Below are 24,579 nucleotides of genomic sequence, written 5' to 3' on the forward strand. Positions count from 1 at the left end.
CATGTCCAGACCAAGATACTGAACCCGTCAGGGTGTCAGTGTGTTTGTGGATGTTTGAAAGGTGCTTGAGTATAGAAGAAAAGTATCTGTATGAATGAAGCTTGTAGTAAAATGTGCTTAGAGGAGAAAAGAGCTATTTAAGAACAAGTCCGTTTACCATTTACAGCATGATTAACATCAGAGAGTAGCTGCCTGAAAGTTCCCCATAAGCACGTCTTCCTCTGAAAAGAGTTAGGGTTCGAGTTAAGGTTGGTTGTAAAAAAAAACAAAACACTTTGAAACCTGAAAACCGAGCGGCTGGGTGCCAGCAATCACACTAAATCTGAAATAAAATCACTGATCTGCAGTAAATTAAATCACTTCCTGCTTTTCAGATCTTCATTTTGCTTTAGTCAGGATACACTTTATTGATGCTTGAGCCAGCCCAAATCTGTGATATTAACTCATGATTGACCTTAATAAACCTTTTAAAACAGGGCCGGTGTCCTGCAGGTTCTAGATATCACCCTGGGTCAACAGAGCTGAATTACACGATTAGTTCATTACCAGGCCTCTGGAGCACTTCAGGACATGTTGAGGAATCAGCTGACACATCTAAAACCTGCAGAAAGCGACCCTCGAGGCCTGCAGTTCCCCACCCCTGTTTGAAAGAGTTCATAATGGCTGAGCTGTTCTAATATTTGCAGTGCAAGGTTTGTCCTGAGGGTGGCACGAACTCTCAGAGAGTCATTGAAATGCAAAGACTTGTGTTATTTAGAGTTTTCCAAAGACAGAGACAAAATGTAGATTGGTAGTCCGTTTAATGAGAAAACAATCAATGGAAATAAATTACAGAAACAACATATTTTACAATTAAAGATTGATGTGAAGAGAAATGTCTTCAGGTTGTTTTTGTTTCAGCAGATTAAAGGTTTAATCTGACACAGGTGGATTTCAGCCGTTTGTCTCTCAAGAAAATGAACCAAACGTTTGTCTTTGGCTTTCATCTGAATCCAAACTGAGGCAATGCATCTAGAAATACCTATTACTGTGCAAATATCTACATTCAGTGTGTTTCATAACAATAACGAACATAAAGTTTGGCTTCAGCAACCAGATTAACTACTTTCAGCTTCAGTGGAGCATGCTAATAATGTGGAAACGTTCTCTGAGCAGCAGAAAAGCAACACTGATGAAGCGCACAGAGACATCCACGTTGCATAGTATCCTCAGCACATTCCAATGTGGAAAAGTCTCTCCCAGTATGAAACACAAAGATTCACTGAACACAGGAGACTGTCTTTCCTGGGAAAGAGCGGATCAGATGTTTCTTCCTGCAGGTTGCAGGTTTCATAGAATATTTCTCAGAGGTTCTCTGACAGTTTCCAGAGTCTTTCCGGTAGAAGCAGCAGAGCAAAAGCCAGCTGTTCACGAGCAGCCGCACTCCTCCACGATCATATTCTGGATGTCCTTCTTGATAATCTTCTGCTCTTCGTTGTAGTAGAGCATTGACATTGCTCGCAGCCTCGTTGGCACGCAGCACGACTTGATGTTTTGAAATGGGCTGTAGCCTCTCATGCGATAATGGTTGATGACCGTTGAATGGAAAGACAGCGGTGAGCTTCCGATGCTTGCCATGTGGTTTGGACAGTCGCCTTCGCAGTAGTTGGCGTGGTAACCAGCCGGCGCGATGATCCAGTCGCTCCAGCCGATGTCTTTAAAGTTCACGTAAAACTCTCGTTTGCAGCAGATGCGGATTTTCCCATCGCACTGCAGAGCTCGTTTAGCTCGGCGCTTAGCCACCTCCTCTCGAGCTCGAAGCGCCACCATGAGGAACGGCCGGTGTGACTGATCTCCTCCCGTGGCCCGTTCACCGTTTGCAGGCGTCAGGACGGGAGCGGCACCTGCCTCGAGACACAGAGGACAGGAAACCCGTAACCTAAGAGGACTGCTGCCGTCGTCCAGTAGATTCTGAACAGTGCGAGGAATGGCGAGGGTGTGCCAGCCACTACGACGGGTGTCCGCCATCTTCTCCGAAACACAGTCCTCGTCATCATCGTCACGATAAAGCCGCAGCATCACTTTGCTTCTCAGGCGGTTCATCTTTGACATTTTCAGGAAGATCCAAACGTTTGCCTGCTCCACCACAGACAAGCCACTGCCCTCCCTTGAGATGTCAAAGGTCACCGTGTTTGGCCCGTCGCCTGTGAAAGAGAACAGTTAGGACATTAGCGCTGTGTCACATTTACTACACAGAGTCAGAAAAATTCAGTCTAAAACAGTGCGATCTCTGACCCTTGACGATGACAGAGGGGCGTTCAGAATTCAGTCTGATAGTCTTTGACCTTTGACCTCTCAGATTGTATTTTAAGTGGAAACTGGATGGGTTAATGTGGTTTAGGGTTAAGTCTGGGTGGATTAGGGTTGGTGTGGGCGATAACCTGTGTCTGAGCTTGGGAAGATATCAAATGAAATGTGCTGAAGACGCCTTTGGAAAGACCAACTTCATCTGGCAGTTCATTTTTCCCTGAAGGGAACAAACGAGGAACTTGAAGCCATGACCCCGCTGACCCCCCCGCACACAGATAGAAATTTTAATGAGTGAACAAAGTCGATGTTCTTAACAGTGAAAGCTTGAATGGAGCTTCAGCCTCTAAATATATTCAACATGAGGAAAGGCACTAAAAAAAGACCAGGCCCGATTTCAGGGAATGATGTTAATGATGTTAACAAGCCTGGTCATATAGGACGCTAACCCCGCCCCCACCCACCCACCCCCACCCCAACAAAAAAAGGCCCGTCCTGTCTCAGTGCTTCCTTCTTTGTCTCCTGTTAGAGAATAATTAGTGAGGCCCAGATTTATCTGAATGAACAGATTATTTACGCGCTAAGATCACTTGGTATGCTCGCCCAAATTACTGTGCACTAATTTGGGCGAGCATCCTTTGAGGGGCCTTTTGATAGAGACAACTATTTATAGAACAAAGCAAAGCAGCAATGTGACGGGTCCGTATTCACAGGAGACTTTAAAGCCTTTGCAACCATCATCATCTTCAGTAAGTCACAGTGGATTGAGAGCAGCTTAATGACAAGCAGCAAAGATCTACCGCTGGTCAGACCAATGTTTCCCTCATCTTTCATCTGTTGAGACTTTCTCCAGCTGTTTGTTCTCAGTGAAAACACCTCAGAGAAGCTCTGTGGATGTAAGATGTCCTCATATTGATTGTTACTCTGAGTCTTTGTGACCCAAACGAGCAGATCATTCGAACATTCCTGTTTGAAGTAAAGTTTGACCGCTGATTGGTCACCAGTCTGTCTGACAGACATCTTCAGTGACTGTTTAAACTTTGATGAGACGTTGATTTGTTAGTTGACATTTTGGGGTTCAGAAATGAAAGACACAAGGCTGTCGTTCCATCAGAGAACCCTTCCTTGTTTCTGTCCACAGAACAAACACGTTTATTTCACTCAGAGACAAACTGGAAGTTTCACTGCAGTCAGACGCATGAATGTGAGCTGAATGTTCTGACCTGAACATGAAAACCTGTGGCTGAAATCTGTAAACACACTTTGACCTCTTTGGATTATTGTGAATGAGCTGAAAGAGCAAACAGACAGTCTGACATCACTGACGGTCAGTGAACCTCTGAAGAGTCTGACTCCACAGACTCCACTGAGTCTGGATCTGCTGACGTTAATAACCGAACCCTGACCCAGCCAAGAGAAAATGTTCCCTACAGACACTCTTTAATCCACCGTGTCTTCAGTTCTTACATTAAAGGGTTTTTTTCTGCCAGACGCCTCCTCGCAGAATTAGCTTTAACCAGTCAGAGGGCTCAGTGGTGAGCCTGAAAACCTTCTACAGCTGTATTTAACCAGAACTAATAACACTAATAACACTAACCCTGAACTCAGAAACTGGATGTGATCTCTGTCAGGACAAGAAGATAAACCACGCCTGATGTGCCGTGGGACTCACCTGGCTCTCCAAAGGTGATTATTTCAGATGGTGGTTCGGGTGGTGCTGAATTGCCCGTGCCCTGGCCCTCCTCCTGGATCTCCACACTGCCGTCTTCAGCCACATGGGCCACGTGAAGTTTCTTGATGGCGTTGAGCAGAGCGGCACGAGGAACTGGCTGTGTCAGGTTGGGCCGGGCGCTCAGGTGCAGCATGTTGAGAATGTGACGCTTCACTGCCTCCACCATGTCGCTCTGAGCTCCGGACGAAGACGAGTTCCTCCTCAGCTGAGGCAAAGAGCACGAAGGACAGTCAGAGGACAGCGCCGAGTCCTGCAGCCGTGGTGCCGGAGAGATGGTCGGAGAGGCATCGATGAGAAGCCATGCTGAGATGGAAAAGACCACGGCAGAAACAGAACACATAATGGTTGGCGGTCTGATGCAGAGTAAAAGACAGTAGAGTTTTTATTTGAAACAGGTTTGAGATTCTTCAGATAAAATCCTCTGAAATTCAAGAGACTTCAGGGCGGAAACTAGAAGCTCTGACGTGAAGTTGCTGCAGGTCTGATGCGGTCTGAGGCTTGTTCTGGTGTTGCTAGTCCTCCTGGTGCTGGCCCGGTGGTCCTGAACTGAACGAACAGTGTGCAGGGTCACTCTACTCTTCCTCTCTGCTCTGTTACAGTAATTATACCTCTCAGCCTGTTTAATCCCTCCCTCCATCCACAGAGGTATTTCCCTGTGAGTCACACACACACACACACACACACACACACACACACACAGTGAGTAAAGTCTCTCAGAATATCTCAGGACTGTTTGTGGAGTTTCCTCCTGAATGAACGTCACGACATAAGAGGAGGAGGAAGGAGGAAAGAGGAGGTAGTGTCCCTGATTCATTCACCACACACACACACACACGTGCACAGACACACACAGATGAGTCAGCGCAGCGTCATCATCACCTCACGTGGAGGAGAGACTGTCGGTGTGAAATAAATTTTTAGAATGGAGAGAGTTTGTTCTAAAGACCAGAGTCCTGCACAGAGCAGATGGAGTGTGCTCAAAACAGACTACCACACACGCACACACAGTGACATCAGCACGCCCTCTGCTGGTGGGAGTCAGGACCTACAGCGTCCTCTTCACCTGAGAGGGACCCTCTGAGTCAGTGGCTCCTATAAGTTCACACAGGTGTGTCAGCTCTGCGGCAGGAAGGAGAAACATCGGGAATATCCACATGTGTGGATGTCAGTGAACTGACCGCAGACCTCCGACCTGAATGGCTGTAAAGCCTAAAAATGTGACGCCGTCATAACACGGGTCGAGCGTCAACTGAAAATGTCACACAATCACTCGTTTGTTTGATCAATTCAAGATGTCAACTGGCAAGAAGTGCTTTTTTTTGACAAAATTCATGTGGATGTGAATTTTTGAATGATCTAACTTTTAAATGACGTAATGCTGTTACGTCATTTAAAGCAGAAGCTGTTTGAAGCATCCTGTATAAAGATGAGACCAGCAGATGATTGGACTAGAGCAGGGGCGGGGAACTCCAGGCCCCGAGCGCCGATGTCCTGCAGGTTCTAGATCTGACCCTGGGTCAACACACCTGAATCACATGAGTAGTTCAACACTAGGCCTCTGGAGAACTTCAAGAGGAGGTCATTTAACTGTTTAAATCAGCTGTGTTGGATCAAGGACACATGTAAAACCTGCAGGACACCGGCCCTCGAGGCCTGGAGTTCCCCAGCCCCTGGACTAGAGCAATGATGTCAGTGCTGAGAGCGATGCAAAGAACAGAAGCAGCAGTTGAGCGATTACAGATTATTGAACTTACACATAAGCTTCATTTCACTTGCTGGCCCACGTCCTCATTTTAGGTTTGACAGTGTTTTAGTCGATAAAGGTGATAAAGGCTTGGACATGAATTGAGCTGCAGTTTGGGAAAGGCCTTGAAGGGGACTGGCAGATCCCCGTGCACTGAATAGAAGAGAAGAAGTTAAAGAAAAGGGAAGGGAGGGTGGGGCACATAGACGAGAACGAAAAGCATGTAGAACTGAGGTAACATATATAGATAAGAACTGGAAGGAGCGTGTTTGGAGGCGTGGTCCTGCTCCAGAAATTCAGATACTTTATCTCCAGTTCAACATGGCTGTTGAGTGACTGGCAGAGTCATCAGCTGCACACCTGCAGAAACATTAGGACCTGCACGGCACAGAAAATAAATCTTACTGGACAGAAATGATAATGTGGCTTCTTTGTAAGCAACTCATTTCCCCGCTGACACTCTACATCTGAACTTCAGGGTTCCCCCACCAGACACACTGACCTGTGGGAAACGGCACTCAGGAGGTAGTGGGGTTTTGTAGTGTTTGGAAGGTTGGTGGTTAGAATCCAATCTGCATGTTGAAAGTGGTCAAAGTGCCCCAGGTGCACCCATCGAATTTACGCATGTGCATGAAAACTGAATGAGGGTGAATGTGTGAATACAGACTGCAGGGTGTAACATGCTGTGAGTGTTCGCTGTGGAGCAGCGCGACATGAAACCCACTGAGGTCTAAACACGGTTTGCGTGGAATGAATAATTAGCAGCTAACTAACCCTGTGAACTACATAACTGTACTCAGTATTCTTACAGTGTCATAATAAATGTCACCTTTATAAGACAGAACTGAAGAGAAGGGGCTCTGAAACAGAGCCCGGTGATCCAGAGTAAATTTAAATAATGTTCTAAGCTGGAAATGATCTTTTACTTCAACAACACACAAACAGAACCGCGACACAAGCAGGACTCATGGAAACAATCCGGTCTTTAAGTCTGACGTCATTAGCCGTGCCTGAGCCCAAACTCCGCTGCAGGTCCCAAAGTCAAACGAACACTGCAGCATCACTGACAGTTTAATACTGTCTAAATTCTTTCATCTTTAATAAAACGATCAGCATTGCTGCTTTACCAGGTGTAACAATTAAGTTTAACATCCAGGCATCCATGAAAACAGAATTTATGAAATTTAACAGAGTTAGAAGTTAGCAGGAAGTTAGCTCGCTAGCTTCCACCTAAACATGATATAGCATGTTCTGACTGAGAGATTTCCAAAACAAATTCAAACGTACAGCTCTGCTATCACTTCCAACATAAATGAAGACAGAAACTAAACAGCAGTGACGTTTGTAGGGTTACTGAAGTTGGGCTAGCTGGTATATAATGATGTGCTACGTGGTAGCTAGCGACACAACTATGTTAGCATAACATAAACACAGTGAAGCTGGAGGATGAACGCTAACTTTTTTCCACTCGATAAAAGTTAACGTGAGGGTTCCTGATGGTTAGAGACAAATGCAATCGCATGGCAGGATGCTGTAAACGGACCAAACTTCAGTCAGGAGAACAACTGAGATAATCCATCCACAATACGAGGTTAGTCATTAATATACTGCTGCATGGGCTGGGCTGGAGTTACATCTGAAGGTTTAAAAACTGAGCTTTAAAATGAACAGTGGTAATAAAACCAGAGAGAGGCCGACAGTCATCGCTGACTGTTTTTAGAGGCTTGTTGAGATTAAATAGAACAAGATACAAAACATTAAAACATGTTAAAAACACAAAAGCCTTATTAAACACAGAGTAGTTTGGGCCCGGAAGCAGGATTCATCTCGTCATCACTTAAAGACCAGATAGTCTTCTCCAACATGTAGTTTGAGGCTCTGCTGCCCTCTGCTGGTTGTTTCTCGACATTAAATTCAATCAGTTCAGCTTTAGTAATACAGCACTAAGCGATAATCAAGCGATAGTGGCCTCAAGGTGCTTCATGTTGCCCCGACAGGTGTGGCAGGCCTGGACAGGGGCAGACGTTGTTGGCGACACATTGACAAACTGCTCTATAAAGCAGCGGCCCCCAACTCCCGGCCACAGACCGGTACCGGTCTGTGAGTTGTTTGGTACCGGGCCGCGAGAGTTGAGGCTCGGGTGTGAAATGTATGGTTTTCAGGGTTTTATCGTTAACTCGGCTTCCCTGGGTCTTTTCCTGTGTGTTATGAATAAATTTTCTATACATTTTCATGTACTTTATATTTCTTTTGTAGTTGTGTGTCTTTATTTGAAAGAAATATTTACGCGTTACCATAGCAACCAGAGAGCATTAAGGGGCAGAGAGGAGGATGTTACTCTCAGTGTTTTTTCAGGAGGACGCTGCTAATAAAGTAAAACATTTACACAGTGAATTCACATTTATTATTATATTTAAAAAAATACCACAGTTTTTGGTTTGGTCGTATCATTTTATTTTTTTGTATTTATCTGCCACACCTTAAAGGCCGGTCCGTGAAAATATTGTCTGACATTAAACCAGCCCGTGGCACAAAAAAGGGTTGGGGACCGCTGCTCCTCAACACCAGCCAAAAAACAAAGTGAGGCAGAAATGATGTCAGCGGGGTCACAGACATTTACCTCAGAGAGATCAAAGTCAGCAAATACAGGTATACATTTCCCAGCATGCTGTCTTTTTTTGACTTATTAAATCAAAAAATCTATCTAAACAGGTATCCATGCTGCACAACGCAGATTAGGGTGGTATGACATCCCTGAAACATCTGTCTTTGATAAAGACCCTAGATGTTAGAGGGGACACGCCCACAATCCCTCCTCCATTCAGAGATGGTCTTTCCCTTTTCACGTAAATGGCCTCCTTGACTCCGCCCTCAAACCAGCCTTCCTCCCTGTCCAGGATGTGTACATCCTCATCATTGAAAGAGTGTCCACTGGCCTGTAGGTGTAAATAGACTGCAGAGTCCTGGCCTGACGAGGTAGCTCTTCTGTGTTGTAGCCAGAGGTTGTTTGGTTTCCCCGATGTATAAATCCTGGCAATCCTCCTGCACTTAACAGCGTACACTATGTTACTCTGTTTGTGTCGGGGGACCCGATCCTTGGGGTGGACCAGTTTTTGGCGCAGCGTGTTTTGGGGTTTAAAAGTCACAGAGACCTGGTGTTTAAAAAAAATGCGTCTCAGCTGCTCCGATACTCCTGACACATACGGGATCACTACAGGTTTTCTCTTGGGCAGCGGTTGTCCTTCTCTCCTGGATCGGCTGCAGCTTTCTTTAGGAGCCTTTCCAGCTTTGACAAAAGTCCAGCTGGGATAACCACATTTACTCAGGGCCTTCTTGATGTGATGTTCTTCTGCCTCCCTGGCCGCTGTGTCAGTGGGGATGCTGTTCGCTCTGTGTTGTAGCGTCCTGATGACACCCAGTTTGTGCTCCAGTGGATGATGAGAGTCAAACCTTAGATACTGATCCGTATGTGTAGGTTTACGGTACACGTCAGCTTTTAGATGTCCCCCATTACTGATGGAAATCTCACAGTCTAAGAAGGCTAACCTGCCACTTTTCATATCCTCCCTGGTGAATCTGATGTGTCCACCGAGTTAATGTGATCCGTGAAATGTAGTACGTCCTGAGATTTGATTTTCACCCAGGTGTCATCCACATATCTGAACCAATGGCTTGGTGGTGTTCTGAGAGTGGTCCTGTTGCTGACGTTGGGCTCATCCTGTAATCTCTTACAAATTATCTCCAACACTTGAGTGACTGGAATACAAGTGAAGGGAGATGTAACATCGTGCGAGACCATTGTTTCATCTGCCTCCACAATAACATCTCTCACCTTTTCAACAAAATCCAATGTGCTCTGGATGTTCAGGTGTTCAGAGCTGCCTACCAACGGGCTGACGATCGAAGCCAGAAGAAGGAACTCCCTTTAAACATAAAGTGGCCCCACACAGGTTAGGGTTTGAGTGCTGCTCAGATGTAATTACACACACACACACACACACACACACACACACACACACACACACACACACACACACACACACACAGGGGATTGAATAAAATAAAATAAAAGATTTAATTAAAGGTGTGTTTTAGCTTTAATCACTCCAGTAGCTTTGTGGTGAATAGTGGGGGTGGGGGTGGGGGGTGTCAAGATCTCTGTCTAAATAAATAAATAAATGTGGGTAAATTCTCAGATGATGACACATGCAACTATTTTCCTGGTAATAACTGAAATGAGTAAAGAAAATCAACAGCCTATTTATGCAAGCTCATTCATAATTTTATTGGGAGGGGGGGGGGCATAACCCCCCTGGAAATTACGCCCCTGGATCACTCTGCTGCTACACAACCAATCACTCCTTATTGATTATTGATCAGAGATCATGACCCATTAGTCCACACCTGGTTGTTAGGGTTAGCTGTCACACCTGTCACAGCTGAAGGGTCAGGGGTTTAGCCCATATGCGCTGTCAGGCCTTAACGTTTGTTCACCTAGAAAAAGAACGTTTTGTTGCTTAATGACGTCAGGACAGGCTTTACATCACTTCCTGTTTACTGTAGAGTTGAGTTAAAACCTGAAATAGCTCGTGAGTAAGCTGCTCCACCTGCAGATTAACCCGTGACAGTCTGAAAGCTCCGCGGACACACACACACACACACACACACACACACACACACACACACACACACACACACACACACCTCACTCACCGTCCAATCAGAGGAGCACTGAGTCCTCGGCCCCGCCCCACTACACTCACACACCCCTCCCCCTCCCGTGTCTCCGGTAATCCTCCGCTCTCTCTCGGTGCGGTCGTCATGGCGGAAATCAAAACGGGAATCTTCGCTAAGAACGTGCAGAAGCGCCTGAACCGAGCCCAGGAGAAGGTGAGAGGGGGAGGAGGAGGAGGAGGAGAGGAGGAGCAGGTGATGGAGGTGATGCGGAGGGCGGATGGAGAAGCGGTGCTGGAGGCTGCAGGAGGCTGCAGGAGGCCCGGTCACCGCCGCTCTCTAATCCGATCGCTCACACATGATGATCGATGTTTTACTGATCATTTGCTATTGAGCCGCGCGGAGGTCACGTGATTAGCTACGGGCTGAGGAGAAAAATCATCAGAAACGGAAAAATCATCAAAAACAAACAGAGCGCGTTCTGATTGGCTGGAGCAGATCGTGATGTCACGTGTGCGGTAAAACACGTCACGCACGTTTTCCTGTTGAAAATTAAAGACGTTAGTGACGTATTTCCCAGGTCCAAGGTCGGGAGTGTTGTCCACGACGTGATGACGTCATGGTGCTACCTTAGTTTTATTTATCGGGCGCAAACAGGCGCACACGCACAGCTGTGAGTTGATGCCTGCCCCTCTCCTCTGACGTAATTAAGGTGCTTCACACCTGAAACAGGAAACATCCACTCAAAGAGAAATCGTAGAATTCCTTCAGCCCGTGATCTAACACACCTGTGTGACAGGTGGCAGCTTTACTGACGCTGACAAAACTCACGAGCGTTTGAATCACCAGCGCCAGCGCTGCTGGGCAGCTACAAACTTTGATGTGATTTCTCTTTCAGGTTCTGCAGAAGTTGGGAAAAGCAGACGAGACCAAAGATGAGCAGTTTGAACAGGTGGTCATCAACTTCCGGAGGCAGGAGGTAAGACCATACCTGGGATAACTAAGTGAAGCGCTATACAAATACAGGCCATTTACCATTTACCAGGACAACTTGGCTCATTTTACTTACAGATTTTATACAGAGCTGGAAGGTCGAAGACTTCAATGCTCTGCTCTGGATGTACAGCTCTCACTGAGGCAGGATAATTACTGACAAACTGGTTAATAAGCTGAACTTGACTGTCTCCATATTTGAGCTCATTATAAACCACTGCTGGCGGGAGCAGGTGTTACAGTCAGGCAGTGTGTATGTAAAAACACCAATGTTTGATCACTGTTTAATCAGCATTCACATTTCTTTCAAAAATTCAAAGACTTTTAATTTTATACAGATGTAAATGTGTAAAATAAGAGTTGCTTTCAAAATAAAAGCAACAAAGTTACATTGTTATTACCTGGTAAACGGTAAGCCATTCTCTGATGGGGAGAAACTGCATGATGTATGCTTTAACAAATTTCCCTTTGACCTGAAAGGGGCCGGGCAGCCACGTGACCAGGTGTTTTTAATGCCCAGGCGTGCTGTAGATGAGATCTCAGCCCTTCTAACAGATCTGCAGTGGCCCTATTTTCCAGAGATCTGATTCGTTAGTTGGCAGTTTTTTTTAGTTTTTTTTTTTTAATTTGTTCATTTCAGGCACAACAAATACATATATTGAACATAAAGTGCACAAAAACAAAAAAACAAACAAACAAAATGTACCTGAAAAGGAGTGGGATGAAGAAAACTTATTAAATCCCACCCCTATGTTCATTCATCAACAAAAAACAATAAGCTTCCCGCAGCTACGCCCATCGTTGCAAACCAAACAAACAAAACCAAGCAAAACAAATAGAACCTTCATAACTGAATACAGAATATATTAATTATAAATTGCGTTACCACAGGTAACAGGCAATAATAATTACAAGTAACAAACACACATACATATACATACATACATATGTATCTACACACACATGTACATATATATACATACATACACACTTTTTTTTTTTTCCCTTGGAATCCATACCAGCAATGGTAAGAGAACAGACATTTCAGAGTGCACTAAAACCATCATTGATTATACTGTGACCAGACCGACTGTTTGTAGAGGAATTTAAATCTATGAATATTTTTGCATTGTTTCAGTTGTAAACTCAGACTGTTCCAGATTTTCACACCACATACAGACACACAAAAACCTTTACGGGTTGTTCGAGTTCTGGGTAATTTGAATTCTCCAAAGCCTCTCACATTATAAGCCCTTTCTCGAATTTCAAATATAGATTGTAAATTTGCAGGTAGAAGTTTATTAAAGGCTTTGTATAAGATTATGGATGTATTGTAATTAACCAGATCCTGGAATTTAAGTAACTTTGCCTGAAGAAAGAGTTTGTGAGTATGATCTAGATAACCAGCCTTGTGAATAATACGCAGTGCTCGTTTCTGTACTGTGACTAATGGATTAGTTGTGTTTTTATATGTGTTTCCCCACACTTCCACACAATATGTAAAATATGGAAGAACCAGGGTACAGTACAGAGTACGAAGTGCATCTTTATCAAGGTATGGTTTCACTTTGTTCAAAACTGCGAGGCTTCTGGAAATTTTGGTTTTTATGTGTCTGACGTGGGGTTTCCATGAAATTTTGTTATCAATTACGACTCCCAAAAATTTGTTTTCACTCACATTATCAATTGGTACACCTTCAATAATAATTGGTAATTCTATATTATATTTTAAATTACCAAAAAACATTGCTTTAGTTTTATTTATATTTAATGATAATTTATTTATATCCATCCATTTTTTTAAATTAATTTTAGCTCCCTGTTTACGGTCATTACAAGATCAGTATAATCATCGCTACTGAAAAATATGTTGGTGTCATCTGCGAACAGTATGAGTTTGAGTACTTGAGAAACATCAAAAATATCATTTATGTAAACATTGAAAAGTTTTGGTCCCAACACTGACCCTTGGGGAACACCACATGTAATACCAAGTTTCTCAGAATGGTAATGCCCTATGCTAACATATTGTTCCCGACCCGTTAGGTAACTTTTTAACCAGTTACCAGCTTTCCCTCGAATACCATATCTTTCCAATTTATCCAATAAAATTGAGTGATTGATTGTGTCGAAGGCCTTTTTGAGATCAACAAAAATACCAACTGCATATTTATTTTTATCCAGTGCATTAGTAATTTCTTCTACTGCCTCAATTATCGCCATTGAAGTGGTTCTTTGCGTTCTGAAACCATACTGACCAACATTTATTATTTGATGTTTTTCAAGGAATTTTTCTAATCTTGAATTAAAAAGTTTTTCTAAAATTTTTGAGAATTGAGGCAGTAGAGAAATAGGCCTATAATTGGTAAAACTGTGTTTGTCATTACTTTTGTATAGTGGTATTACTTTTGCAATTTTCATTTTTTTTGGAAAACAACCGGACTGAAATGATAAATTACAGACATATGTTAAAGGACTAGCAATATTCAGAATAACCTGTTTAACTACAGACATATTTATGTCATGATAATCCATTGAAGACTTACTTTTACATTTTAATGTGATATTTATTACTTCTTGCTCATTTGTAGCAGAGAGAAACAGTGAAAAGGGATTTGATTTTATATTACTGATATTTTCATTTTTTTGACACGGGATGTCCGCTGCTAGTTCAGGGCCAACATTTATAAAAAATTTGTTGAACCCATCAACAATGTTACTCATGTTGTGATTTTCACCATTTGCATCAATGAAATATTCAGGATATGATGTTCCAGAAGATCCTTGTTTAATTAAGTTATTTAACACATCCCAAGTTCCTTTTATATTGTTTTTATTTTCATATAATCTTCTTCTATAATAAAGTTGTTTACTCGTTCTTATAATATCAGTCAATTTATTTCTATATGTTTTATATCTTTGTTCCACTTCTTTTGTTTTTACTTTGATGAACTGTTTATACAGATTGTTTTTCTTTTTGCAAGCATTGATAATTCCTTTTGTGAGCCAAGGACTTTTTATCTTTTTTTTCGTTGTCCTGTGTTCGTTTACAGGACAATGTTTATTGTACAACATAGTAAAAACATTTAGGAAATTGTCATAAGCCTTGTCCACATCTGACTCTTCATACACCGAGCTCCAATCTTGTTGTGCTAAATCGAAATTGAAGGCATGAATTGCTTCTTCATTTATTGTTCGCTTTGCTATTGTAATCTTGGTATCTATTTTTTTTAAATCACAGTCACACAAAGTAAAAACTGGTAAGTGGTCAGTTATGTCACAGACAAGCAGGCCACTATTAATTTGGAAATCCATGACATTAGTAAAAATATTGTCAATAATAGTGGCGCTATGTGATGTTATTCTGCTTGGCTTTGTTATTGTTGGATATAGTGATAAGCTGTACATCGTGTCAGTAAAGTCATCAATGGCTTTTAACCTTGTTGGGTTTAGCAAATCAATATTAAAATCACCACAGATGAATAGTAAGTTTTGGTTCACTGAAGCAAACATTTTTTCTATCCATTCATTAAAAGTGTCAATACTTGAACTGGGTGTCTGATATATGCAACTTATTATAACATTTCTCTTTTTTTCATTCATGATCTCAATAGTCAAACATTCCAAAATTCCATCAATAGCCATAGACATAGTTGTTACAACATTGTATCTTATAGAGTTATGAACATATATAGCAACCCCTCCGCCCGCCTTATTTAATTTATTCATGTATTTTAAATCATATCCATTCAAACCGAAATCTATTCCTTTATCGACATTGAACCAAGTTTCAGTGATGGCTATAACACTAAAGGGGTGAGAAAATTGTTGCAAGTAGTCCTTAATGAAATCAAAATTAGAGTACATGCTTCTACTGTTAAAGTGAATTAATGAGAGCTTCCCGTCTAGGTTGATTTTTTTTCATATTGTTCGTGTGTGAAATAATTACAATTTTTAACAAAAGAAGAGAGAAAATTGCTTTCAGAATCTATTTCTGGGTCTATTATATTATGCTCCATATATTCACAGTCTAGATCAATTACTTTCTGTTGGAGAATTGATTTCAACGTGTCCATGTCATTTCCTGGTGTAATTAGAGATGTTGGTGTATTTATCATCTTTGATTGTCATTAGAGTTATATATTACCTCGATACATTAGTGTCAGTTGTACTTGTCCAGATCCTCCATGTTCCTCACTGTCAGTACTTTTGCCTCTTCTGGTGTCCCGTTTAGCTTGATGAAATCTTGCAGTTTGTTACCCATGTATGTTGTATTTTACCGTTCTTCTTCAGTTGCCTTGCCTTCCTCGCGATGTCTGCGTTTTTTCGTGTCAGATGCTCATTAATGAAAACATCCGTGCCTTTCAGTTTGCGTCCTTGTTTCAGCAGTGCGACCTTGTTCTTCCGATTGACGAATCTCATAATGACGGCCGGCGGTCTGTCGCTCCTCCTGGACAGTGGGTGACATGCTTCTACATGCTCCAGGTCCATCTCTATCCCTTTGCTTTGAAGGAAGGACGCCACCTGTTGCTCCACCGAGCGGGTCTCCTCGTCACTGGGCTCCCCGACGTTCCCGGCCACCGCGCGCGCATATGAGCGCGGCTTGATTTTAATACCGCTGATGACCATGTCGTTCGTATGGGTGTACTGCTCCAGCTCATCCACCCGCCGCTCGAGATCCATGATTCGTCTGTTCTTCTGGGCATTTTGGAGGCGTAGCTGTTTTACCTCCTCCAGAAGCCCCAGAAGCAGCTTCTGCTGCGCCCTGACTGCGGCCACGTCTCCGCACAGCGCTCCGAGGGAGGTTTTTATGTCCTCGACCTCCTCTGGTGTTGGGCCTTTCTTGGGTGGCATACTGGGTAACCAGCCTTTCCAGTCCAGGGGTCCTTTCTTCTTTTATTTAACTGGCGAGCTAGCAGTTGCTGGTAGCTAATCTGTAAACTTGCTAGCTATCTCCCGGTTAGGGAGCGCAGCCTGTTGTTCAACATGAGCTGAACAAACAGCAAAGTTCCTAAAGACAAACTGTTAAAGGAGCAAACAAAGCAAACTTACACTTTCTTCACACACCAACAACAACAAGTTAACAGAATATGTGAGGCGAGTACAGCACCATTTACCATGGCAATGTAACCTGGTAAGAAGTAAACACTCTGTGTAACCTTGAAAACACAGAGTTAAACATTAAGTTACCTGGATCCCAAATCCTGTGTCATAGAGAGCTCATTTCATGCCTTTAGTGTGAAAAACCTCAGTTTATGTTTGATTTGATTATATTGTGCATAATCACAACAACAGTTGCCTCAAGGCACTTTATATTGTAAGATAAAGACCCTATAATATAAAGAGAAAACTCAGACAAGAAACTGGTGACAGTGGGAACGAAAAACTCCCTTTGAACAGGAGGAAACCTCTGCAAAATGTCTGACAGGAAACAGAATTCCTCCAGTGTAAAATAACTGATATAACATGTTTGTATGTGCTTTGCCAGTCTGAAGGTTCTCGGCTGCAGAGGGAGATGAAGGCCTACATGTCTGCCGTTAAAGGTCTGTATGGTTCATTATCTACGTGATACAAACCTCACATGAAAGAAACGTCTTCAGTGACACTTTGCATGATTCACAGTTTATAATAATCTTTCATTATCTAATGCTGCAACCTACTTGGAAAGTCAGAGCAGCCACAGAGGTAAACAGTCCAAGATGGCGGCAGTCAACTTTGAATCTGTACTGCCACTGTGGTGTATTTGTGACTCACTAAATAAGACATACAGAGTACTGACCAGGCTCTATCCATGAATGTGCTGCAGGGGAGTTTTTAAGTACAAAAAATATTATTATGCTGTATTGTTAGTGATAACTGAAGGACTCTATCTTGCTAAGAAGCAAAACAAATCCTGCTTTGTTTTCTCACATTGCAAACTTTCTTAGTGAAACATACGAACTCAGGAGTGATGTCACTGCTGAATTACGAGGTACCAGGAATGTGGCATCAGTTCATCCTGTCTTAAAGGTTTTTTAATTTCTTCCCCTTCAAGACTACTTTGTTATGATTGGCTGCCCCTCACTAGGATTCTATTCAATATTCAACTCAGTTCAGTTTTATTTATACAGCACCAAATCACAACAACAGTCGCTTTAGGGTGCTTTATAACCCCTATGAGCAAGCACTTTGGCGACAGTGGGGAGGAAAAACTCCCTTTTAACAGGAAGAAACCTCCGGCAGAACCAGGCTCAGGGAGGGGCGGGGCCATCTGCTGTGATTGGTTGGGGTGAGAGAAGGAAAACAGGATAAAGACACGCTGTGGAAGAGAGACAGAGATTAATAACAGGTATGATTCAATGCAGAGAGGTCTATTAACACATAGTGAGTGAAGAAGAAACACCCAGTGCATCATGGGAATCCCCCGGCAGCCTACACCTATTGCACTAAGGGAGGATTCAGGGTCACCTGGTCCAGCCCTAACTATATGCTTTAGCAAAAAGGAAAGTTTGAAGCCTAATCTTAAAAGTAGAGATAGTGTCTGTCTCCTGAATCCAAACTGGAAGCTGGTTCCACAGAAGAGGGGCCTGAAAACTGAAGGCTCTGCCTCCCATTCTACTTTTAAATATTCTAGGAACAACAAGTAAGCCTGCAGTGTGAGAGCGAAGTGCTCTAATAGGGTGATATGGTACTACAAGGTCATTAAGATAAGATGGGGCCTGATTATTTAAGACCTTGTATGTGAGGAGCAGGATTTTGAATTCTGGATTTAACAGGAAGCCAATGAAGGGAAGCCAATACAGGAGAAATCTGCTCTCTCTTTCTAGTCCCTGTCAGGACTCTTGCTGCAGCATTTTGGATTAACTGAAGGCTTTGCAGGGAGTTTTTAGGACTTCCTGATAATAATGAATTACAGTCGTTCAGCCTGGAAGTAATAATTGGTGACTGTTATGATTTGGTGCTGTATAATTAAAATGGAATTGAATTAAATTGAACTACAACTCCCGAGTAAACTAACGTAGCCTCACAGAAAAGGTTTCAGTTAGATGGCGCAGGTGGCAGAGCTCTGACCTCACTATTTAAAATTTCCGAACAGGACAGGATGATAGAGAAAAGCTTATCTTCTTTACGCAGTGAGTAGCAAAGTTTAATGTTGCCATTATGACCACCAGCTGAAATTGTACTGTCATTGGCAGGGATGCAGCAAGCATCCATCAACCTGACTCAGTCTCTGCACGAAGTCTATGAACCCGACTGGCATGGAAAGGATGACGTCCTGACCATCGGGAAGGTCAGAGTCATAAAAACATCCCAGAGTACACAAGAACACCAGAATCCACCTGAAATATGTAGCATAAACCTAGGTGTCTATTTTCTGCAGGACTGTGATGCATTGTGGGAAGACTTCCACAACAAGCTGGTGGACTCGACACTACTAAACCTGGATGCATACCTGCAGCAGTTTCCAGATCTCAAGGCAATCAACAGTTTGGTTAGGGAATGATTTTCTGAAATGGATGCATGTCATGAAAGCTCAACTTCTTTTTGTTTCAGACCCGTGTCGCCAAAAGAAGCCGCAAACTCATTGACTATGACAGTGCCCGACACCACATGGAAACCATGCAGACGTCTGGGATGAAGAATGACCGCAAGATGATGAAAGTGAGTCATTTCATGTGTGGATGGACAGTCACAAGATAAAGGATCAGCTGTTTCCTGTTACCTGTGCAGCTGTTGTATCTGTGCAGGTGTTTTGTAGTTGACTTAATCATGAACTTTGTCTGTAGGCAGAGGAGGAGCTCAAAAAGGCACAGAAGGTGTTTGATGAGTTGAATACAGGTCTACAGGATGAACTGCCAACTCTTTGGGATCGGTGAGTTTTGACATAGCATGCTAGGTTTGAGTGGGCAACTAAAATTTCAGGCTGAGTAACTTTGATAAGAAAAAAGGTTAAAGCTCCTGACCAACGAGCTGCTGGTTTGAGTCTGGATTTTAATGCTGACATCACAGAGAAGACTGCTTTTGTTCAATCTGTCAGGGATCATGTACAAGTTATTATTAAAAACACTGATTAGTTCCAGGCCATATGTAGCAACCTGTGATGGTTTCTACTGGTATTATCTACAGCTACTTTCAGTACCATTGATGTTAAGTTATACTCTTTTTCTCCAATTGATCTTTCTGAGTTAACTTCAATAATTACTTCCTTCAAACCATCAACGTGTCTTTTAGACCCCATTCCTACAAAACTGCTCAAAGAAGTCCTGCCATTAATTAATGCTTCAGTCTTAAATATGATCAACCTATCTCTAATAATCAGCTATGTACCACAGGCCTTCAAGCTGGCTGTAGTTAAACCTTTACTTAAAAAGCATCTCTAGACCCAGCAGTCTTAGCTAATTATAGGCCAATCTCCAACCTTCCTTTCATATCAAACATCCTTGAAAGAGTAGTTGTCAAACAGCTAACAGATCATCTGCAGAGGAATGGCTTATTTGAAGAGTTTCAGTCAGGTTTCAGAGCTCATCACAGCACAGAAACAGCTTTAGTGAAGGTTACAAATGATCTTCTTATGGCCTCTGACAGTGGACTCATCTCTGTGCTTGTCCTGCTAGACCTCAGTGCAGCGTTCGATACTGTTGATCATAATATCCTATTAGAGCGATTAGAGCACGCTGTAGGTATTACAGGTACTGTACTGCAGTGGTTTGTATCATATCTATCTAATAGACTCCAATTTGTACATGTAAATGGAGAGTCCTCTTCACACACTAAAGTCTATTATGGAGTTCCACAGGGTTCAGTGCTAGGACCAATTCTGTTTACATTATACATGCTTCCCTTAGGCAGCATCATTAGAAGACATAGCATACATTTACACTGCTATGCAGATGACACCCAGCTCTATCTGTCCATGAAGCCAGGTAACACACACCAATTAGTTAAACTGCAGGAATGTCTTAAAGACATAAAGACCTGGATGGCCGCTAACTTTCTGCTTCTTAATTCAGATCAAACTGAGGTTATTGTACTCGGCCCTGAAAATCTTAGAAATATGGTATCTAACCAGATTCTTACTCTGGATGGCATTACCTTGGCCTCCAGTAACACTGTGAGGAACCTTGGAGTCATTTTTGACCAGGACATGTCCTTCAATGCACATATTAAACAAATATGTAAGACTGCTTTCTTCCATTTGTGCAACATCTCTAAAGTTAGAAATATCCTGTCTCAGAGTGACGCTGAAAAACTAGTTCATGCATTTATTACTTCCAGGCTGGACTACTGTAATTCATTATTATCAGGAAGTCCTAAAAACTCCCTGAAAAGCCTTCAGTTAATCCAAAATGCTGCAGCAAGAGTCCTGACAGGGACTAGAAAGAGAGAGCAGATTTCTCCTGTATTGGCTTCCCTTCATTGGCTTCCTCTATTCAATTCAATTAAGAAAAAGGTGATTCATGTAAAACTTGGTGCCTGCAGGTGACCATCATCACAAAACTATAATAGCACCCCAGCTTTGAGCGTTATCCCCAGGTCCTCTCGCCCCACTTCCCTGCTGACTCTTTTCTAACAACAGAAAAAAACTGTCCAAAACTTGCAGAAAGGTGAAATGTCTTCACAAAACATAATGAAGTCCAGTCACTTTCCCAGCACCTTAGACTACCATAACCTGGATCATTGAGAACCTTCACAGCCCCAAATTGTAGTATTTATAAAAACAAAAAACAACAACAGCCAAGTTTTACTTTTGTGCTCTGCAGCCGAGTCGGCTTCTACATCAGCACCTTCAAGAGTGTAACGAGTCTTGAAGCAAAGTTTCATCGTGAGATCTCACTGGTGAGTTTTCAATTTCCTAAACCAACAGGGTGGCTTTTCTTTTTTCTTTGAAATCATTTTAACTGAAAAATGTCTCTTTTAAACCATCCAGGTGTGCAGAGAACTGTACGAAGTGATGACAAAACTGGGAGAGCAGCACTCTGACAAGATATTCACCATCCAAGGGGCTCCGAGGTCAGTACAAGCTTTTTCCATAACTGAGGAAAACGAAGGTAGATCAGCGTTTGGTTTCAGTGTCTTAAACTGATCGTACAACGTGATGGCAGCAGTGGGTTTAGAAAAAATCAATTTTATTATTCTGTTTTTAGTTATTCTTTCAACATAAACCAATCAAACTAGAGTTTGGGTGGCTGGGGATTTAAAGATAGTAGTCCAGTTTCCTTCCACAGTTCAAACACATGCATATTAACTGGTCATCTAAGGAGCTTGGAAAGAAAAGCATCTGGACTACGAGGACCTGGATGACTGAGAACCTTCACAGATTTATTAACTGGTCATTGTAAAGTATCCATTGAGTTTTGTTTTTTTCAAAGTTTTAATCCACTCATCATGGACATGGATGTCATGGTAATTTGGGGCTTTTAATGATTTCTTTGAACTGCTCTTTTTCCAGAATGATTCAAAGTTCTTCAGAATTTCTTTAGGATTAAGAGATTGAATGGCTTCTGACACTTCTTACTTGCATAAGTCCTTTTCTTTGTGGCTCAGACAGCGAATAAATCTGTATTTTTTTTTTCAGGAATTTGCTCTGTATCAATGTGCTAAACATGGTGCATTCAGACTCAATGTCCCCAGCCACCCTTAGAATGCTGTCCAAGCTCTGCAAGAGGTGGGAGTTGAAGCTCTGACGTACCAGGGCCTCTCCCACTGCTACTGCACCCTCACTGAATGTTTAGGTGAACCCGGTCTGTCCTGCGTACTCCCCCCACCACCAGGTGGTGATCCGCTCCTCTCTTCACCCGAGTTCCCAGAACATATGGCTGCATAGCTGATGGTATGATTACAAAATTGATCATCGAGCTGTGACCTAGGGTGTCCTGGTGCCACCTGCACTTACGGACATCCTTATGTTCAAATGTGGTGTTCACTTTGGTCAAACTGTAGTTTGCACAGAAGTCCAGTGTGGGCAGTTGCAAATTCAGTTGAGTTTAAAGGTGTTGATTATGGAGCAGGGGCTTCTTTCTTGGATGGCGCCCTCTTAGGTTCCTGAGATGTTTCCAGTTCATGGCAAGCTTGAGCCTCGGTGGTTCCTGGGTATTCTTGAACACCTTAACCAATTTCCTCTGAACCTGAGGGGGACAGTTTGGGTCTTCCAGACCTTAACAAAGTGTTGACTGATCCAAATAACTTCTACTTATTAATGTAAAGTTAAAATACCTTACCTTTTTAATGTTAAAAGACATTCAGCACCACTTATTAAAAATGTAAGCGGGTGTACGTATACCTTTTTTATCCTATGTGGATTGTAGAGAATAAAATTCCTGGTTCTTTTTTTTAGGTTACATCCTGGAAAAAGAACAGTTCAGAGAAATGTTGAATAGCACAAAATTACCCTGACATTCATGGCCACGATTAGTGGATGAAAACTTCTGACTGCAGCTGTTGTCGTGTTCAAATTTTTCAGAAGGGATTCAGGAGAAATGTCTGTCGTTTAAAAAGACTTAATTTGCTTCAGCAGTTGAAATTATAAGTTGAACCTCTGTGTGCACCACTGGTCTGCTTCTCAGAAAGGATGACTGTCACGATTCACTAAGGACTCACGCAGGACGCTCCAACTTGAGAAGGACACGGTGGAATTTTTTACATGTTCCACCAAGTGTATGTACAGACAGTGTGGGGAATAGTGCCATATACAAAGGTGACAGGGGTGTGGGCTCCAGGGATTCCAGGGTGGGGAGGATGGGGGGGGGGGGGGGGGGGAAACACTCGCTCCTCTTCGATCGCTCACTGCTCGCTGCCGGCCACTCTCCAGTCACTCACTACAAGGAATCCTCTCAGGGAACACAGGGACAGGTCCGGGAATTTATATACAGAACATGCACGTTAGCACGAAGGCACAGAAGTAACAAGAGCTTTATACTTTGAGAGCCCGGCTACACTGACGCGAGTCACACAATGATCCAGCGATGAATAGCCGCCATCCCTCGGCTTAAATGCTGACAGTGCAAGGGTTCAGCCGTTTCCTCTTCACGGGTGCGTAGCCGAGGGCATGAGCCCAAGTTGAGTTCTGCCCTGGCGAGAGAGAGACAATAATGCTACTGATCAGCTACCTGCTGATCCACCGGGCCCTGACAATAACGGTGAAACGGGCTGTACAGCTTATATACTGTGACAATAACAAACGATTATTATGGCCATCTTCTCCCAACACAAATGCGGCAGTGTGCTCCTCCCATCCATTTACTTCCGACCTCCCGTCTGCTCCGATTCCTGGAAGACACAGACACATAAAGACACCCTGCGTATCCTTGGCTATCTGCTCTTATTTTTCTGCTGATTTTAAGGCCCAGTTCAGGACATCTTGTGTGGACTTCCTGGCCCAGAGACTATTCTAACCATTATCATGTATGTAAGCGTGCTGCAAAAACCCTCTGCACTCTACGTGTTCCTGCAAATTTTCTAATCCAGACAACAGCGCTGACTGAAGCTGTCAACCCTCAAACACGCGCCAATACGTTTATGAGCACATTTGCATTGTTTATATATTAACATAATCAAATGGCTTCATTTTATTAAATTGTTTATAAAATAACTATGTTTCAACACTAAGTTTGGATGTGAGTGTGACAGAAGTCTTTGCTTAGTTTCTGTCCTGTTCATCAGTGATTCAGGACCTCTACGACTCGCGAGAACCCCATCACCACCAGAAGACGAGAGTCCGCCTGATAGTCCAGATCTCAGCACCAATCATATGCTCCGTCCCATCTCACCTGGACCGCCTCGACCCAAATCTCCAACACAGGTAAGTGTCAGTTCCCATGTAGATGTTAGTCACTGGATCTAGTTGTGTATCTGGACAAAATAATAATTTTCATTGTTTGTAAAAATGTAAATGTAATAATTAGTTTTGCACTTGAATATTTGACCAAAGTTGATTTCATAGGTACGGGTGTCAAACTCCAGTCCTCGAGGGCTGTGGTCCTAAACTTTTCCATGTGTCCCTGCTGCAACACACCTGAATGACATTAGCAAGACTCTATAGGACTTGACTGCATGCTGAGGAGGCAGTTCAGCCCTTTGATTCGTGTAACAGCAGCTCATGAGTGAATGAACATGGTGCAATTAAAGTACTTTTAGAAGTACATTTTTCAAAACCCTTTACTTCACTCTAAGT

At 42.8% G+C, this 24,579-nt stretch overlaps 2 protein-coding genes across 10 annotated transcripts in view; one reads left to right on the forward strand and one right to left on the reverse strand.

Annotated features, from left to right (window-relative positions):
• Window positions 1-799: 799 nt before the first annotated feature.
• Window positions 800-4,802, reverse strand: inhbab (inhibin subunit beta Ab). The gene is made up of 2 exons (XM_063461587.1): window positions 3,959-4,802; window positions 800-2,183 (listed from the first exon to the last, which is right to left on the reverse strand). Exons 1-2 carry the CDS (start codon window positions 4,356-4,358, stop codon window positions 1,408-1,410), a joined length of 1,176 nt encoding a protein of 391 aa, XP_063317657.1. The 5' UTR covers window positions 4,359-4,802; the 3' UTR covers window positions 800-1,407.
• A 5,719-nt stretch (window positions 4,803-10,521) lies between these two features.
• Window positions 10,522-24,579, forward strand: part of amph (amphiphysin) — a 34,201-nt gene continuing 20,143 nt past the window's right edge. For 6 of the 9 annotated variants that reach the window (XM_063461385.1, XM_063461389.1, XM_063461388.1 and 3 more), the window contains exons 1-10: window positions 10,522-10,652; window positions 11,335-11,415; window positions 16,918-16,972; window positions 18,605-18,699; window positions 18,790-18,885; window positions 18,963-19,070; window positions 19,196-19,281; window positions 21,170-21,245; window positions 21,337-21,419; window positions 24,069-24,207. In XM_063461385.1, the coding sequence (XP_063317455.1) occupies window positions 10,584-10,652; window positions 11,335-11,415; window positions 16,918-16,972; window positions 18,605-18,699; window positions 18,790-18,885; window positions 18,963-19,070; window positions 19,196-19,281; window positions 21,170-21,245; window positions 21,337-21,419; window positions 24,069-24,207 (888 nt within the window). In that variant the 5' untranslated portion in view covers window positions 10,522-10,583. The remainder of the gene's footprint in view (window positions 10,653-11,334; window positions 11,416-16,917; window positions 16,973-18,604; window positions 18,700-18,789; window positions 18,886-18,962; window positions 19,071-19,195; window positions 19,282-21,169; window positions 21,246-21,336; window positions 21,420-24,068; window positions 24,208-24,579) is intronic. The other 3 variants (XM_063461391.1, XM_063461392.1, XM_063461393.1) reach the window with 1 other exon arrangement.

The sequence above is a fragment of the Pelmatolapia mariae genome, linkage group LG18, assembly GCF_036321145.2.
Source record: "Pelmatolapia mariae isolate MD_Pm_ZW linkage group LG18, Pm_UMD_F_2, whole genome shotgun sequence".
Taxonomy (NCBI): Eukaryota; Metazoa; Chordata; class Actinopteri; order Cichliformes; family Cichlidae; genus Pelmatolapia; species Pelmatolapia mariae.

Bases quoted from the DNA above. Each gene is read 5' to 3' on its own strand.
- inhbab (XM_063461587.1), bottom strand. From the start codon at position 4,358: ATGTGTTCTGTTTCTGCCGTGGTCTTTTCCATCTCAGCATGGCTTCTC. The intron at 2,184-3,958 runs GTGAGTCCCACG...TCTCTTTCACAG, and splicing joins AATCACCTTTGGAGAGCCAG to GCGACGGGCCAAACACGGTG.